Source organism: Convolutriloba macropyga, chromosome 4 (genome assembly GCF_964194025.1).
Source record: "Convolutriloba macropyga chromosome 4, txConMacr16.3, whole genome shotgun sequence".
NCBI classification, from domain to species: Eukaryota; Metazoa; Xenacoelomorpha; order Acoela; family Convolutidae; genus Convolutriloba; species Convolutriloba macropyga.
In genome coordinates this window covers 61,407,828-61,425,116 of record NC_134471.1, presented here as the reverse complement: position 1 = coordinate 61,425,116, position 17,289 = coordinate 61,407,828, and the positions used below count along the sequence as shown (strand labels likewise).

The 17,289-nt window shown below is 32.7% G+C and overlaps 1 protein-coding gene across 1 annotated transcript in view; it reads left to right on the top strand.

Annotated features, from left to right (window-relative positions):
- Positions 1–1,626: 1,626 nt before the first annotated feature.
- The window catches only part of LOC142338585 (uncharacterized), a 63,824-nt gene continuing 48,161 nt past the window's right edge, over positions 1,627–17,289 (top strand). The window contains exons 1-3 of the mRNA XM_075388401.1: positions 1,627–1,784; positions 9,144–9,446; positions 13,549–13,857. Of these exons, the coding sequence (XP_075244516.1) occupies positions 1,724–1,784; positions 9,144–9,446; positions 13,549–13,857 (673 nt within the window). The 5' untranslated portion in view covers positions 1,627–1,723. The remainder of the gene's footprint in view (positions 1,785–9,143; positions 9,447–13,548; positions 13,858–17,289) is intronic.

Below are 17,289 nucleotides of genomic sequence, written 5' to 3'. Positions count from 1 at the left end.
AAGCCATCCTCCTGAACAGATAATAAAATTGAAAAACGAAATTCAATGGTTGGAAACGTTGAAATTTTTTGCAAAAAAGGTCAAACATTTTTTAAAACTGCATTAATGAATAAATTTTAACTGTATTTCAAAACTTCAGGCCAAAAAATAATTGAATGATTAATAAAACGACAAAAAATCCCTGATGTTCCAAACAAAGACTAGTTTCTGGTAAATTAATCAAATTACAAAGAAAAACTGAGAAAAAATGGGAATAACTAGCAAAATCGGATTAGCAGTTGAAAAATTTTATAAAAGAAAATTACCTGGCGGTATAAAGGTTTCAGTATAAAAATTATCAATGGGAAGTTGCCATATGAACTAATTTATCAATGAAAGCACGGCGGAAAACTCCAAAAAGATTAATGGAAAAAACCAGAAATTATTTGAAAAATCAAGAAATATGTGCTAATTTTGAACTTGAAACGCATTATTGGGCTCTGCAAAGTACAGTGGTATCAATTTTTTGAGGGCTACGTTTTCAATGTGACGACGAATAAAAGTTAATGAAAGTTATTTAAAAAAAAACAAACTACAAGCCGAAAAACTGGGCTGCTTAGACAAAAAAAATGGCTGAAAACCGTTATGTATGTGCCATTCTGTTAGAAACGTTTTTCAAAGTTCAAAAGCTATATACTGAACGCAACGCATGTACTCATAAGAGAAATTTCATGAACTAAATTGAGGAATTGATTCTGGCCTTTTATATCGAAATAATAGCTTAAGAAATGGGGTCCAACATAAAAAAGTATTGTCGAAATAACCGTTGCTTTGTTTATGTAAAGAGAACGCAAAACCTTTATAAACGCACTGGTGCTTTAGAGAAGTGAGATAGACAAATATGTCCATTAAATGAGTTGTTTTATTCTTAAGCTTAAACAGACATAAAGAAAAATTGTATAATAACCAGCAAATATCAACTTTTTTTAATCAGAAATCACACGAGATTCAATTTCACACAAAAAATCTTGCGGTTATCCATCAAACAGGAAAATTTTTGTATGGATTCACACGGGAGAATTTATCAAAACCTTAAAACGTGAATTTTTTCATGAAGTTAATATTCATTGCGGCGGACGATCTCATTAGCTGACCCAGCTTTTAATTTTTTTTTGTTTTTATAGGTGCTTTTTATGAAGTTCGTTTGTTTCCTTCCGAAATTTGAGTTGTTTCATTAATAATGTAAAAGCAGAAAAGTGGTCCCGTAAGCGCAGGTTAAAATGAGACTTAGATCTAATTAGATTTTGATAAATATAGAACAGAAGTTGAGGCTAGTTTACGGATTTGAAAGACAACTTATGTATTTAAGTTATTTTATTATGAGTACTTGCATTTGTTGAGCCTTATTTTTGTGGTGTTCATTTTGTGCTTATATTGATGGAGCCTATTATACTACAATAAAAAGACACAAATCGAAAGACATGCAATCGATTGCCAAAAAATATTTGGTTAATTACAAAAAGTAATGCTGCACATTGTTTTAAAAACTCACCCCGAGTAAATCTTCATTTTCAGCATTTTGAGCTTAATTAGTTATAATCTTGTATCATTTTCAGCATTTGGAGCTTAATTAGTTATAATTGGCACCAGTTTGAATCTTCAGAAGTAAGCAATAAACAGCAACATTGCTTAAGAACGATATTTGTGTGTGCGGCTTAAAAAGCTTTCAAAAGTTAATTTAAAAATGAAAAAGATAATCAAGCAAATTTGGTTGCCTGCTGGTCTACTGCTGCTGCTAGTGAATGGTAAGTGACAGATAGCCACATTATGTTATTCCCAGCGTCACTCCCAGACCGAGATCGATAAGGTTCCCAGGTGGAGGTTTTCGATTGTCTTCCTTTATGGCGGGGGTATGGTGCGTTCAAACGTACTCAGGCGAGGTTTTTTTCTAACGAGCAACCAAGAGTCAAATGTCCCATAGATGCAGCAACTTTAAAATTAGGTCTGGACAGTTTAATGTCTGGCGGGGTTGAATCAAAAGCATTAAAACGCTATGATCACGTTATAATACTTTTGATAGCGCACGAAATTCTGATCGCCGATGAATTGGAACCCACTGAGGTCAAACAAATTGGCTTCATAAATAAATAAAATTTACCAAAGTTGTTTTTCAATTATATTCTTATGAAAACGTGTTAAAAAAGCAGGAGAAAAAATAAAATTGCTCAATCATTTAAGTGTACCCTTAGTTTTTGTTATTCACTACATTATAGATTGATCGCCAATATTTCTCGCTTCATAGATTTAAATAGGAACAAAAAGGTTTAATAATTGAAGGAAAATGATTCCATACAATCAATAAACTCAAGATACAATAGCAGATTGGGGGTCAAGATTTTCAGGTCTTGTTTCAAAAACTCACTGAAATAGCTAGAATACAAATGACAACTACTACAATTGATTATAATGACAATTAACTTTAATGTCATCAGAGCAAGTTTCAGGAAGTAAATTGAAGCCATCAAGCTGTGCTCTGGAGATGGGTATTAGCCGACGTAGGTGTTGAATGAATCACCTCTGCAAAAAATGCAGTTGCTTCCGCTTTGTATTGCGTTTGCGTAACTAGCTTACTATGAAAAAAACTGGAAAACGTGACCGCTCAAGATATCACCTGTATAGTGGACGCGACAGAAAAATCTGATATCGAAAAGTATAAATCACGGTCAAAAATCTTTGTAGCAAATTGGACAACCAGTTCTTATATGGGACGCTTGAAACCATATGTTCCAGAGGAAACTCTGAGATTATAATCAAGGAGATTTTTAAAAATAGATAATAAATTATTGGACAGAAGAAATAGGGAAAACTGGATATTAATTAAAAGGCCTCGAGCGGGTCTGTCCGTGGCACAGAATATTACAACGTAGACCAAGAAAGAAACAAAAACCAAAAAAAGAAGTGAGATCAATGCAGCAGAAACTGAAATCAGGAACCAGAGTGCACTGAAAAACTTTTGCCTCATTTGAAATTAGATCCCTTTCCTTCAAAAATCTTTTTCAGACCTTATGTCAAGGAATATAACAAACGTTTAAATTTTTCAACACAAAGCAGTAAAATTCTGCACTAATATTTTGTTGAAATTGCCGTCTCATACACCTCAGGAAACAATTATTTGAAGACGTTTTCATTTTCTGAAGAATTTTATAGAAATATTCAATTAAAGAAAATTTGTCAAATGTTAAAAAAAGTAATCGCAAAATTCTAAACATTTTTGTTAACGTCTAAAAATTGTCATATTTCTTAAAACCAATCCTTCCAATGAAATAATCAAATTAGAACAAGGAGGTTCGGTAATGTGCGTACGCAAATAATGTTCCGACCCCACTCATCCACATTCTTGACTTAATTGGCTATCAAGTGATGAACCGATAGAAAAGTTTCAAAAACATACATATCGCCAAATAAAAGATAATGGAATAGAAAAAATACAAAACAAATAACTAAACAAAACAAAATAACCTTTACGTCAATAGAAAAGATATGGGATCTGTTCTCAATGCGACTGGATAACAGGTCAACAAACAGAGCAAAAAAGTACGCAATTCAGAAATACGAATCTATTTTTGAAAACAATTGATTTCAAAAATCATTTTTATCACTACATATAAAGTGAAATCACAAAAAATTTCATTTATATCTGCATATGAAGCAATAATGAGACTTCTCACTATCCAGTGTACGTCATACGTCTATAAAAAGAAGGACAAATACAGGCAAAATTTAGCTTTGCACGGAATGGCAGTGAAACTGTTAAAACGGTTGAAACCATAGACCCGTTACGAAGAGCAATGAAAATGTTCAAATTTGCAATATTTCAAAGCCAATGGAACCTTTCATTACAATAACAATTTCGAAAGAAAACAAAAGTCCTTTAAAATGTACAAATATATAACATGATCAATTATCTCATTAAATTTAGTAGTGACAGTAGTAACAAAGCCGGAAAACAATTGGTTGGAACTAAAAACCATTATCATTTTAAATTTAGCTCACTAGAAACGGGTTGTGACCTGTCTTTGCAGAGGATAAGCTACAAATGGACTTAAAAAAAACAATTTAAAAAAGATGGCGAAGCTCAAAAATGCAATTTTTTTCAAATATTTGATAAATATTTTTTTCAAACGTCAAAAGAGACATAAAATTTCGACAAAGTAACAAAAAAAGGCAGAAGCGAAAACTTCAAAAACAATTTTAAACCACAGTATTCAAGGTAGTACATTTATAAGAAGTTTTCTGCAAGAGCTGCAAAGCATCACTCGGTTGTCATCTTAAAATCAATGGGGTTTTTCCTATAAAAATGACAACAAAAAACCACAAAAAGTGAACAGTAGAGAAATCTCGAAAATTTTTATGAAACTAAATGGCCCAAGCAATCAGTCAAAACATATAACCAGCCGCAAAAAAATTGTTTGAGTCAACATAAATAATTGAGACTCAAAATGAGATTGAGATTGAGTTACATGGTGACTAAATGAGATTGAGTTACATGGTGACAAAAATCAAAGCAGAAAGGAAACAGTTGAAAAAGTCCTTTCTTTTAAAAAGGTAGCTTGAAAATTTTTTTACAGAAATAGCTATGTACTCAAAGGTTAAAATATGTTGTTATTTGTCCTGGGGAGGCATTGGAGAGCTATCATTATCAGGTGTAAGTCGTATAACAACCAAATTAAAGGCAAATTTACGCAAATAAAAAACTGAATTTTGTGAGATAACTGTGTCTCAGCCCAAAAGCGCAAACTATTCAACAAAAACAATTGACACAATCGGATACGCCTTCTATAACCCCGTTCATTTTCCCAACTAAACTTATTTTCAACTGGATCTGTCAATAATGTGATAATTCGACAACGAAACAAAATGAACTCAAAAAATCTACAAGTATACTAAAAAAATCGAAACTCGTAGTGTCAAAACCAAGAATCCGTTAGTTAAATATAAAACGGTTACAAAGCTTAATTTATTGACTAACAGGAAATGAGTTTTTGCTTGTTTTTCTTGAGACTACCCCGAAGCTGAGAGAAATAAGTGAAAATGGTTGCAAAGTTCAAAAATTCGCCTTCATTTTCTTACAACAAATGAATTCAAAGTTAGAACAGATATTAGGTAAGAATTGAAAGCATTGTCTGCTTCAAATATACCTCCTAATAAGTCATTCCGATCACTGATTATGGTGATTAAGTCCTTGTATTACAAAAAGTATTAAAAAAAATGAAGGCAAAACATTAGAGATCCACTAAATTTTACGAAAGCACTTGGTCAGAGCCATAAAAAACACGAGCTTTACTCTGAGACCGTAACATATAGTCGTTAGTATTCTTTTTTTGTGAATATTATCTGTCGATAAAAGAGTCCTCATTTGACTTTCTTGTCAGCAATATGCATAAGAAACTTTCTGGGGAAAAGTTTTTTTTGAAAAGGCCGCCCCCATTAAATTCTAAAATTTTTTACCGTACGGATCCATGGTGAGATCAATATCAGCTCTGATATTGCTGCGCGACTAAAAACACCTTCAGTTGTTCAAATAGTTGCGAAACAGATCAACTTTTAAACTAAATTTTTCAGTGTATCAAAAATAAGTAATGCAATTCGTTTAGTTATTGCGATTAAATTTGCAAAAATCTGGCAAAATTATGCTTTCTGAAGACTCTTAAAACCAGCGGGAGCACAATTAGCTCTCACTTCAAGCTTGCGATGAAAATGATTGCAGTTTCAATGTAAATACTTTCAGCAAATTCCGTGAAATCGGGCCAAAAATGCATATTTGTGTCTGATTTTTGAAAAATTTTGCATAATTGTTAGCCAAAAAGCTCAGATGGAACAACTCAGCAACCCCCCTCTATCTTTTGAGATAAGATCAATAACACTACCGTTAATAATTTAAAGATATTTTAGCAAAATTAACAACAATTTGGTCAAAAGTTACGGAAAATGTGAACAAAAACAATGGAATTCACTCTACTTTTCTCAAAGTTTAAACTTCTAAAGTTTAAAAAATTTTGCATAATTTTTAGCCAAAAAGCTCTGATCGAACAACTCAGCAACCCCCCTCTATTTTTTGAGATTTGATCAATAACACTACCGTTAACAATTTCAAGATATTTGAGCAAAATTAACGAAAATTTGGTCAAAAATTACGGAAAATGTGAACAAAAACAACGATATTCACTCTACTTTTCTCAAAATTTAAACTTCGATAACTCCCTGTATAAAACGAAAATCAAAAAAACTTTTTAATTTCATATTCTACGCTGGAGGGGCTTTCTAATGATACCACTCAAAACTCTCTACGATGAATATATCGACCGGCCAAAACTGACTGAACAAAAAAACCCCAGTTGAGTATATAGTTCCACCCCCCACTAAAAGTGGGGTCGGAACAATTAGAATACCAAAGCTTGCGTAGAGAGGTAATTGCAAATTAATACACTATAGAATTGTTCTTATACCCAGTTTCAATGCCATCAGAAAATTAAGTATCCACATTTTACGAAAAAGTAGATGAGAAAATTCCACAAAAATGTCCAACAAATTTTTCCGCATACGAATCTGTGCCACTTTCAAACCGGCCAAGGCAAAGTTCAATCTGCAAACAAAGACAAAATGAATAATCAAAATAGAAAAAAAACCGCGGAAAAAAGCGTTCTCAAGATGTTAATGAACACCATTTTTATTTAATAAAATATCAACAGATAAAAAATAGCATGAGCAACATATAGAGTTATAAATTTTTAAAAACTCATTGTGCCAATGAAGGCAATATAAAAACAGCAGTACGTAGAATAATTTTTTTTGAAAAAGTACAAAAAACACAGCTCCAAATTGTATCCTCAACAATAATAAAAAAGAACAAAGCAACTATAAACCGTCACAACTTTTTTTTAAAACGATCCTGGTGCTCAGTTATTAGAAACTATTACCAAAACAATTGACAATCAACTAAGTTATGGAGCAGAAAACAGTCTACAGATTATGCCTAAGCCCTTTATGCTGAAATGCTGAAAACCTCTAGTTGCATTCTTTACCACAACTCGTGTTCCTTGCAATTAAATCTTTCAAAACAAATTTATTTTTACTAATTACTGCAATAAAAATAACCTATATGCCAGCAAAAAACAACGATAGAAAACACAACGTCGTATTCCGGTAAACTGATAAAAAAATGTTGAAAATTTAAAAATTTAGGTAGTTTTCCAACGTTAAAATTTCACTTCTGTGGGAGAGGAATTGCATATGCGCAAAAGGTATTTGTTTGGTCAATTTCGACTGGTTCGAGGTATTGATTGTAAGGAATTCTGAGTGGTATCATTAGAAAACCTGCTTTGTGAACATTTGACTCATTTGAGTTGTTTTTGTTCACGTTTTTCTCCACTTTTTGCTCAATTTTTGTCAGATTTGCTGAAAATATATTGCAATTCTTAATAAAAGTGGTAATGGCCTTAAAACTTAAAGTTAGATTGAAGGTGCTGAGCAGTCTGGGTGGATAATTTTTCAAACAATCCAGCTAAATTTTTCTTTTTTTACATATTTCAGCCCTATTACACATTTTTTTCAAATTAGCCGCAGGTACATATCTTAAAAACCCTGACAAAATGTTTTCCAACTTCTCTCAAAAATGTCCAGTTGGAGAGAGTGATAGGTAATTAAAGATGTGCCGATGTTTCCAATTTAATTTGATGATTATCAAAAATTCGTCAATTATTTTTGATATATTGAATTTTTTCGTCCAATTATGCATTCCATTAAAAGTTGGAACAATCAACTTTTGCTCGGAAACAACACACATGTCTTGTGGTTTTTTCCTGGGTTCAAATTGCATAGGTTGCTGGTTTTTCTTCATTTCTGTTTTAATTGTTAGATTTTTTTATAACTTTTAAGCGAATACCAGGAAAGCTATTACACCGAAAAATTTTTCATTTTATTGCACTATTAACAACAGCTTTTTTGAACGTCCAAAAGAGGCCCAATATATATATATATATATATATATATATCAATTTTTCAGTAAGAATTTCAGTAGATTTATGGCTTCAACACTTTAATTGCGTATTTTTTTGCGTTTATACTTGTTGTTTTTTTGTGGTCTTAAGTACGATCTTGCTTTTGACATGTATCAGGGGCCTCCTATGTAGCTATAAGTCAATCGAAGCAGTTTTCTAGGTCGAAAGCTTACTGCTTTTAAGGCTTCAAAAAGTTAAGTTTTCAATACGAAAAATAGCGGATTTTTGAGTTTTTGTCATTTCTTTAATCTTATTTCTGTCAGCTTGTAGCTCAATTCTAGCAAAAGGGTCGCAGCATTTCTCTATTGAACTGATGTTTAGGCTTTACGGTGCTTTATGTTTTCAGAAATGGTTTTCAGGCTCCGAGACTAAGTAATTTCATTATTGATTGTCTTTATTGTCTTGTCAAATTTTTACGCTATTGACAGAAATCCTATCACAAAAACTGCGTTGAACGAAGGCGTTATTAAACACATGTACAATTTTTGGTAAATTGGTTATGGTTTTAACGGTTTCCACACTGTTTTCTCGCAAATTTCTGTTGATCTTAGAACCTATATTTGCCAATATTTCTCGTTCTTGTTGTTGTCGCACTGTATATACTGGATATTTACAGGTCTCAAGCATACCATGGAGGAAAAATGAACGTTCAGATGTTTAATTCTATAGTGCAAGATTTTGTTTTTAACTGTTTGAAATAAATCATTGTTTTTTGATCGTTTCAGGCTTTTTTATTCTTATTTCTGTTTTCTTGTTGCTTGGTTTCATCAATGGCCGGTTGCATCTTTTTTTTTAGCAAAATGAAATTCATTTTTTTTAAAAATAGCGATTTCATGCTTAGAATAATAGTTTTCTAGCTTCGATTCGACAATCTTTCACAAAGAATTTCATGATTTAGAAGTTTTTGCCCAAGTTTGAGTTTAATTTTTGACGTCTTGACGTTTAATTTATGACGCTAGCAAACTAAATACTAGTCCCAATGGCAATGACAGCAGGCCAAATTATATATGGGTATTATTAATTGGTAATAAAATTTGTTATATTCATAATTATAAGTTTGTTATAATCATTAGACCTTCAATTTCACATTGCATATTTAATTTATAGGCGTTGCAAGTCGGTACACAGTGACGCTTAATGCTGTTAACGACACAACCGCCGTTATTTATGCCTCTCATCCTACCACCAATCTTCCACCGGGAGTCCCAGTTCCCGCTATATCCGACTACGCTTGCCTGGATGGAGCGGGTGGATCTGCTATACAGTGTGTTGGTAATATTCAAACACCCAGCGGAAGGGCACCTCCTACTGCTTACTGGTCGGGTTTGAGCCCGGGTAACAAGTACACGTTCCAGGTTAACGCAGTCGGCGGATTAAACGACACTTCAGACGATGTCGAATTCTGCACAAGTGAGCCAGCGTTAACCTACTTCTGATAGGGTGTTGAAAGAACAGCCAATTGCAATTTGTGCATTTAGCAATTTGAGATAAGCTTGGAATCCTGGGTCACGGAGTTTTCAAAAAAGTTCAGCTCAGTAGCCAACACAATAATGCGCTGATTTGCTCTGAATTTATTTTTTTTAAAAATTGCACTAAGTTGCACTAAATTAAACCGCGCTAAATTTGTGTAAAATCGCGCTGAAAAGCGCTGATACATTAAAAAGAATGTTCTAAAAAGCGTAAATTTTACTTTTTTGCAGAGGACGATCTGATTTGCAGTTGAAAATATTTTTCAACTCTCGACAGCTGATAGATTAACAACATCATTTTAAAAAGTTTAGATAAAATCACCTGAAAAACACTTGAAATTACCGGAATCTCTTGACATATGTCTCTGAGAGACCCCGAACGATGCCAAACATTTCAGGCATCGCTGTTACTACCTGCAATTCTGGACATATACCTGAGATGTCTGCATGAAAAGATCAGCTATTTTGCACAGCTGAAGCAACTATGCCTGTATTTTACTTGAACCTCATTTCAGCCTCTTGATAAGAAGCTCCATTTTTTCTCTGTAACTTTGGCAAGAGATATTAAGCGGTACTAGCTACAAGAAGAGCAAATGAATGGCTGGGTCACTGGCCGATAAAAAATTTTTATCGATCATATAAACTCAGTTAAATTAATTTTGAAAAACAGAAATTTCGACCATTCAACCCCCCTTTTTGAAAGTCTTTGTCCAATCGGTTTCAATTGGTCGGATTTTCCTAATTATCTCAGAACGTAGAAGTACCCAATTTCTTTCATTCCCGGGTTTTTCCTTTTATAGCCCCCACGAATTTTCAGCCACCCTAATTTTAGAGGTTTTAGAATTAATTTCAGAATCATTCTCCATAAAGTTTCTCGATATGGTTTTGATGAAAAGCTCACCTCGTTTTTCAAATCGTATCTATTAGGTTTTGGCAACAACGAGTAGTTGTTTCAAATCATGCGTGGTATTATGTAAAGGTAAGTAGTGGCGGACCACAAGGATCAATGTTTGCAATTTTTTGATTTTAGTTAATATAAATGACTTACCAGAAGTCCTCTCGAACAAAAGAATTTTATTTGTCGACGACGCAAAAATTGTTGGCTCAGAAATGCTTCAAACAATTATACAAGCTGTTATTAATAGTGGTATTACCTGGAACAAAAGCTTAGGAAATTGAGTTTTAAAAATTGCGCTGACCCAGAACTGATTCTTCAACCAATTGAACATCAGATTGAAAGGGTCGAGTCAATGAGAGATCTTGGCGTGAACTTCTTTCGAACTTTTTCATGGGAATTTCACAATTACACTATTTAAAGAAATGTATCCAAAAATTACCACATAATCAACAAATTTTGCCTGCTGAAACGAAGATGAATATTAATTGTGTTTTGGTTAATGTGTTTTTAGTCCTCTACTATGGATCTTATATTTTATTCCGCTTCAATATTAAATTACTGCGTTTAAAAAAGTTCAAAAAGTTGTGTTAAGTAGATCTAGTAAAAATAGAATCTCTCAGACTCAGTTTATGTCTAGAGTTTATGTGAGAAAGTTCTCTTAACGATTGTTTAAATGTTTTTCCTCTCAGATATTCTTTTTTCTTTTGGACAGACAATTCTGAATTCATTTTGTTTCTGATAAATCTTATCACACGATTTAAATAAAATATCCTGTGGTAAAATCATAAATTACGCTAAAGAAACGAGACAGAAGCACTAGAAAATTTTTTGTTGGTGTAGCTAAGAACAACTATACGCTTCTCTTCCTTCAATCCGTCCTGGTGTACTCCACTATTCAACCCCAATACACCTCAAATGCGAAGCGGACTGGCAAAAAACTCTGAGGCTAAAGCAAACTCAAAACTCAGATACTACTTTTCAGTAAAGGATCTCTTAGAAAAGCTGATTCCTAACTGATCTTCGCTAAAGCGGGGAAACCAAGGCGCCGGAAGGCATAATTGCTTTGAAATCTTTATTTATAATTCTTTTTTTCTTTATTGTTTTTTATTCTTATCACTATTAGTTTTATTATTATTATTGTTATTATTATTGCTATAATTATTATTATTACGTTTACTACTATTGTTTTTACTATTTTCTTTATTATTATTTTAATAATTGTGTTTACTATTATTATATTATCATTAGTTTTTTTAATATTGTTATCTTTTATTGATAATATTAAATATGGTTTAATTATCGTGATGGGGGTATAGGTTAAATGAACACTTGGCTTTAATGGGAAGAACACTTTCCCCAAATGGCATGCATACTTTTCTGTTCTTTAGAGCACCAATCCAGAATTGGTCAAAATGTTAGTTGAATGCAGTTATGCGAAAGGCGGCAGGTAACAGTATTGGCATATTTTATATAATGCGAAGTTATTGGTGCCAAAATTGAAAATTTGTATCTCCACAGTTTTTCAGTTAGTCTCGAAAAAGTTAATTAATAGAAATAAAGTTTTTTTTAAAAAAAAAAGCAGTTAGCATTTGCGAAAGTCTAAAACATTTGTGAAAGTCACTCAAAATTGCGTGAATTTTTTGCAATAATGAGAAGGTTTTTGTGAAGCTATACACTTTAAAAATGCAGATATCATGGATTGACGCCTTTGATCTTTATATAACGTAAAGTCTTTTCACTTTAAAAAAAACATCGTAGCTGGAGTTGTGAATCTCGGGACACGGGTGCCAGTTGCAACCATTGGCATTAATTAAGTAAGGGTCAAACTCAACAAGAACTGTTTGGCACCGAATAAAGGCGACAAAAACCCTCATATACAAACTTTGCTTTTTCTGGAAAATTCTGGAACTATTTAACAAGTTTTTCCGGAAAGTTGTGGTATAAATACCCCGCCTCAGATTCAGAGTACTGTTTTGTTCTTTTTTTCTTACCCTTAACGAACTATCTCTAGAAATTTTTCTTTGAGCTTAATTAATTTGATGACTTAACAAGACGGCTCGTGCAAGTCTCTGCGTAGCGCAGCATGTCCCAACTTGCTTCTCCAATATTTTGGAAAAAAAATAAAAACTTGTTATGAGAGAAAAAAATCTGCGAGATAATTCTAGCAGTTCCGTGTGAGCAAATCCGAGCAGTTCCTTATGGAGAAAATTTCAACTCTCCGCTTTTTTTATGAGAAAATTTTTATATATCCAAATGATACCTCTTCTACAAAATATATAAAAAAGTTTGTTTTTAGTTTTGTCCCAAAAAGAATCTGTTTATTTAAAAAAATCCTACATGAGAGAGAATAGCTAATCGTCCCCTCAGTCAAAAACAAATAAATTCACTTGAAAAGTCTACAAAAAAGAACACGGTTATCATCAAACTTGCAGCATTCAAAAATTTAAAAAGACACATCAGTGCTACTTGACGATAGATTCCATCGAAATAAAATTAACCAACTGGAAAACCAAGAAAATCATGAATTGAATATTTGTCTGTTGAAATTGAGGAAACTTGAATTAAAATTTTTGTTCGGATTTCAAGTGTATCTCTTACATTTCTTTGGTCAGTTATGTTTCGAATGAAGAGAAAAATTCCTTCATCAGCGGAAAGTTTTCAGTTCTCTCTTGCATAAAGTAAACATTAATTAGTCAAAATCAAAACAAACCAATTTAGGAAAAGAAGTAGTGACCAAAAACAAGACTCACTAAAAAGACAACATTATATATATTACAATCCATATGATAAAATGCTGGAAAAATTATATATGAAATATGCCCTTTTAAGTTCCAGTAATAATTTTGCAATCATTAATAGATATTGGCCCTTGACAATTTTACTTAATTAATGTGCCCTGGTACCCGTACAATTTAGATATCTACAGGATATAATTTTACTGGCCAATACAGGAGCATAAAATACCACAAGATTAGCTTAAAGCAAGTCAGATTTGAGTCCAGAGATAAATTAGAACTCATGTAGTAGCATAAAAAATGATTTTTTTAAAAGAAAATATTAAGTTGGGCTAGTTTTCTCGAAGTAGCGTGTAAATATTTATTGGCTAGTAATGTTCATTGAAGTATGAATAGCACTGTGACTTCAGCTGGACAGTTGCCCCCCGATAACATAACTGTGGTCGAGGGTGTGGGTTCTGCTGTAAACGTCACCATCACCGATCCTTCAAGTGGAAACAGCGATGGTTTCAAGGTCGCTTATTCCTCCTGGGATTCTGGCAGATCTTCGTGGACCTCACGAGGGAATGTTGACTTGCAACGGACTGCGGGAACCTTTTCCAATGAAGTGACCATCTCTTTGACATTCTCTGGATACGTGTACAAATTTGAGGCTCAAGCATTTGATGAATGCGGTGCAGCATTGTCAACTGATAATGCCACATCTTACTTCGGGTCAAGTTAGTTTAAAAACGAAAATAAACGCGGACAACAAAATTATACCAAAAATTTTCTCACAAATTTACTGGCATTAACTGCCTGAAATTTTATGTCAGGCCAATTTAATTCATATTAATTATAAAAAAGTACGCAGTTTGTTCCAAAGGGCTTTGCTGCGCGAACACTTTCTGCAACATTTCCTAGAATTCTTAGGCGTTGAATGGGTTGCAAATACTGCTTTTTGTAATTTTGCCGCCTTTGTGGCCTTTCGCTGATAACTATGGAAAAACCACATTATGTAGATTCACTTTAAGCCTCTTTCTTCCGCGATGAAAAATATAGTTATTACTTCAGACACAATTCGGGTTCTTTATTGTTCTTGTGAGCCGTGATATGGGTAGTCCCAAAAAACTAACTCTATTCGTATTGCACAAAAAAGTATTTTGTGGTATAGTCCAACAATTGATCACCAATTACACTTTGTTTCGTTTCACTATAATTAACACGCTGTTATCCATTCGGGTTCTTAAAAGCTGCAACCATGAGCAAAAATGGTTTGTGGACAACATTGATAGCGGGAACGGGCACCGGTGACAAGATACTGTCACTATTGACCACGGTTACTCAAAAAAGTATGTATGTACAATATGAAACGACCACAATAATTAACAGCTTTATCCATTCTAACCCTAGTGTTCGATGAATCAAAAAACTTTAACAACGTTATCAGCAAAGTGGATAAAAGTGACGGATAATTTTGATGTTCGAAAATCCAAACTAGTTTTGCTTCCTGTTACTCTTGTCCGCAAATGTTTAGAACTCCAATTTAAAAAAAACTGGACTTTTTGAGTACATCAACTGGACAAAATGTACTATTTGCAACGTAATATTTTAATATGGTTGGCAATACCTTAGATTTTTTCTTATGTGCGTTAAACATCAAGTAATCTGAACGAACGAAGACACGACTCGCTGTTACACATAAAACTAGTTTGTTTCCAATGTCAAAATGTCTTTTCTATGGAATAAACCAGAAGAAATGAAAATCTTAAAAACTTAAAACGGGGCACGGAATTTCTCAACCATAACGAAAATTTTATTTGGATTTTTTTCAACTTTAATTGACTAGGTAAGTTGATATACCAAGCCAAATGCAAAGAAACATTTTTTTCAGTTTTTTTTTCAAACTATTTGTCAATTAATGCATGTGAAAACATTTTAAACTCATAAGAATGCATGTTTTTTTTCAAAAATTTGTTAAAATGATGTAATGGTAGTCTCACTCCAATAGATCGAATGTTTTTCCAGAAACAAAAGATATAAAAGGTGCATAGGATTAAACAAATGGCATAATAGTTTCGGCGAACTTTGCAAAGTATCTTATCGCTCTGTCTATTTCCCTCAAGAAGCTGTAACTCATTAGCGGGGTCTAGCCTTCGGTTTGACTGATATCGCAGTGAACCTTACGTTCGTCCCTTGGAGGAATGTTAGAATCAATAATTACGTTTGTTTAGATTATGAAAAGAGAGAGGCCAAAACCATTGGGCAGTAGAAAACTCGAACATTCTGTTCAAAAGATTTTTGATGACAAACTTTTCTATGCAACAAATTTTTCGTATCTTCTGACTGTTGATTCAATAAAAATCAAACATCTGATCCCAACAATGGAATTTTTTTCTTACAGCCTCTGTTGTAATAATTATAAGTTGAAAATAATAATATTATATTACGAACTAACTTGCCTGTTAATTTGTAGAATCGTTTATCATTTGAGATATAACTTTCTTCTCGAAGAGAAGATCCCACAACTTGTCTAAAAAATTTCACATTCTTGTGTTGTTCGTTTTTCAGAAAATAAATTGCCATCATTAATAAACTACTTTGGAAGAAAATTTTCTTTTAGTTGTAAGAGAATGACCATTTTTGACACAAAACAATACAATCAAAACTCATCTCTGCAATAGTTTCATAAAAATTAATTGGACTAAAACCGTGTGAATATTTCTTTTGTATAGAAAGCTCAAGTAAAAAAATTACTTTCTGTTCGTAGAATGAACGAGGACACCGTTTACAATCTTGGGCGATCAGACTGTGGATTGAATGGGAAACTGGTGCAAAGTTAAACAGATTTAAACAAAAACCTAACAAAATGTTAACAAAATTAAACAAATCCTATTATTCGACTATAAGAGAAACGCTAAAAGATTTTTGCTCAGATAAAATTTTCAAGCTAAAGCAACTAATGGAAAGTAGTTTTTTGCATAGAAAAAAAACAAAACCAAAAGAACAAAAGCATTTGTTTTTTTTTGTTTAAATTTTTTTTCAAAAAGTGAAACTAAGTTGCTGTTTGTAAACAAAAATCTACATTTGCAAAGTTGAACTTTTAGTTTTACTGCAAACATATATTTTTGTTAACCTCATATCCAATTTGTATCGCTACTACTATTTAAGAGACAAGGATGCTCGTTAATGTGCGTTCGCACATTATGTTCCGACCCGAGCTCATCTACATTTTTGACTGAATGGTCAACCTAATGACGAGACAATTAAAAATACATGTTTGAGTTTTAAAAAAATCGTTACAAAACCGAACTACTAATTGAATTGCATAATACCATGCCTCATTACACCGCTCACAAGATCTGCCAATAGAAAGACTACGAGAAAAAAAACAAACACCAATATAAGCAAAAACAAAAAAATTCAGCGAATGTGCTGAAAGAAGACTGAATTGCAAGAAATTGGATGGACCATCTCAATGATGAGAACAATTTACAAGCTGACGAAAAGAACAAAAACTGAAAAGTATAAAAAATTTTTGAGAAAGAACAATATATTAAACTTTAAAACTATTGGCTATAAACTGACTGCATTCAGAAACACTGAGTTTATCAATATTCCTTTAGAAGTCTATGAGACCAGTTAGCATTTTACGACTACATGAAGAATTAAAAAAAAGGCAAAAATAGCAACATCAAAAAATTTTGAGAGAGAAAAATGTCGATGCCAATAAAAAAAGAAACTCTTGGTAAAATGTTTATAATCTTATATAATTTTTTAGCAGTTATGCGGTTCCTTTTTTAACAATATGGTTTCAAAAAATCAACAATTATGAGTAAAAACAATAAAACCACAAAATTTGTATAACCCCTTATATCAAAAACGTAAAATTCAATAGCCTTCAAAAGAGGCAAAAAATACGCTACGTTTTATCTCAATGCAAAGGCAAGGAATTGTTTCAATCATAAGTCATCAAAAGAGCATCACAATGAGTTATGATTATGAAAACAACAACAAATACATACAAAAAACAAAATTCAGAAGAAAAGTGCGAGTCGAAAGTGTAGAAGCCATTTATACCAAAGAAGTTTCTCTGAAAACTTTTTCTATGATCCATTGCACACCCTCTATAACAGTGGGAACAATCAATATTAGGATAATGAGATAAGTTT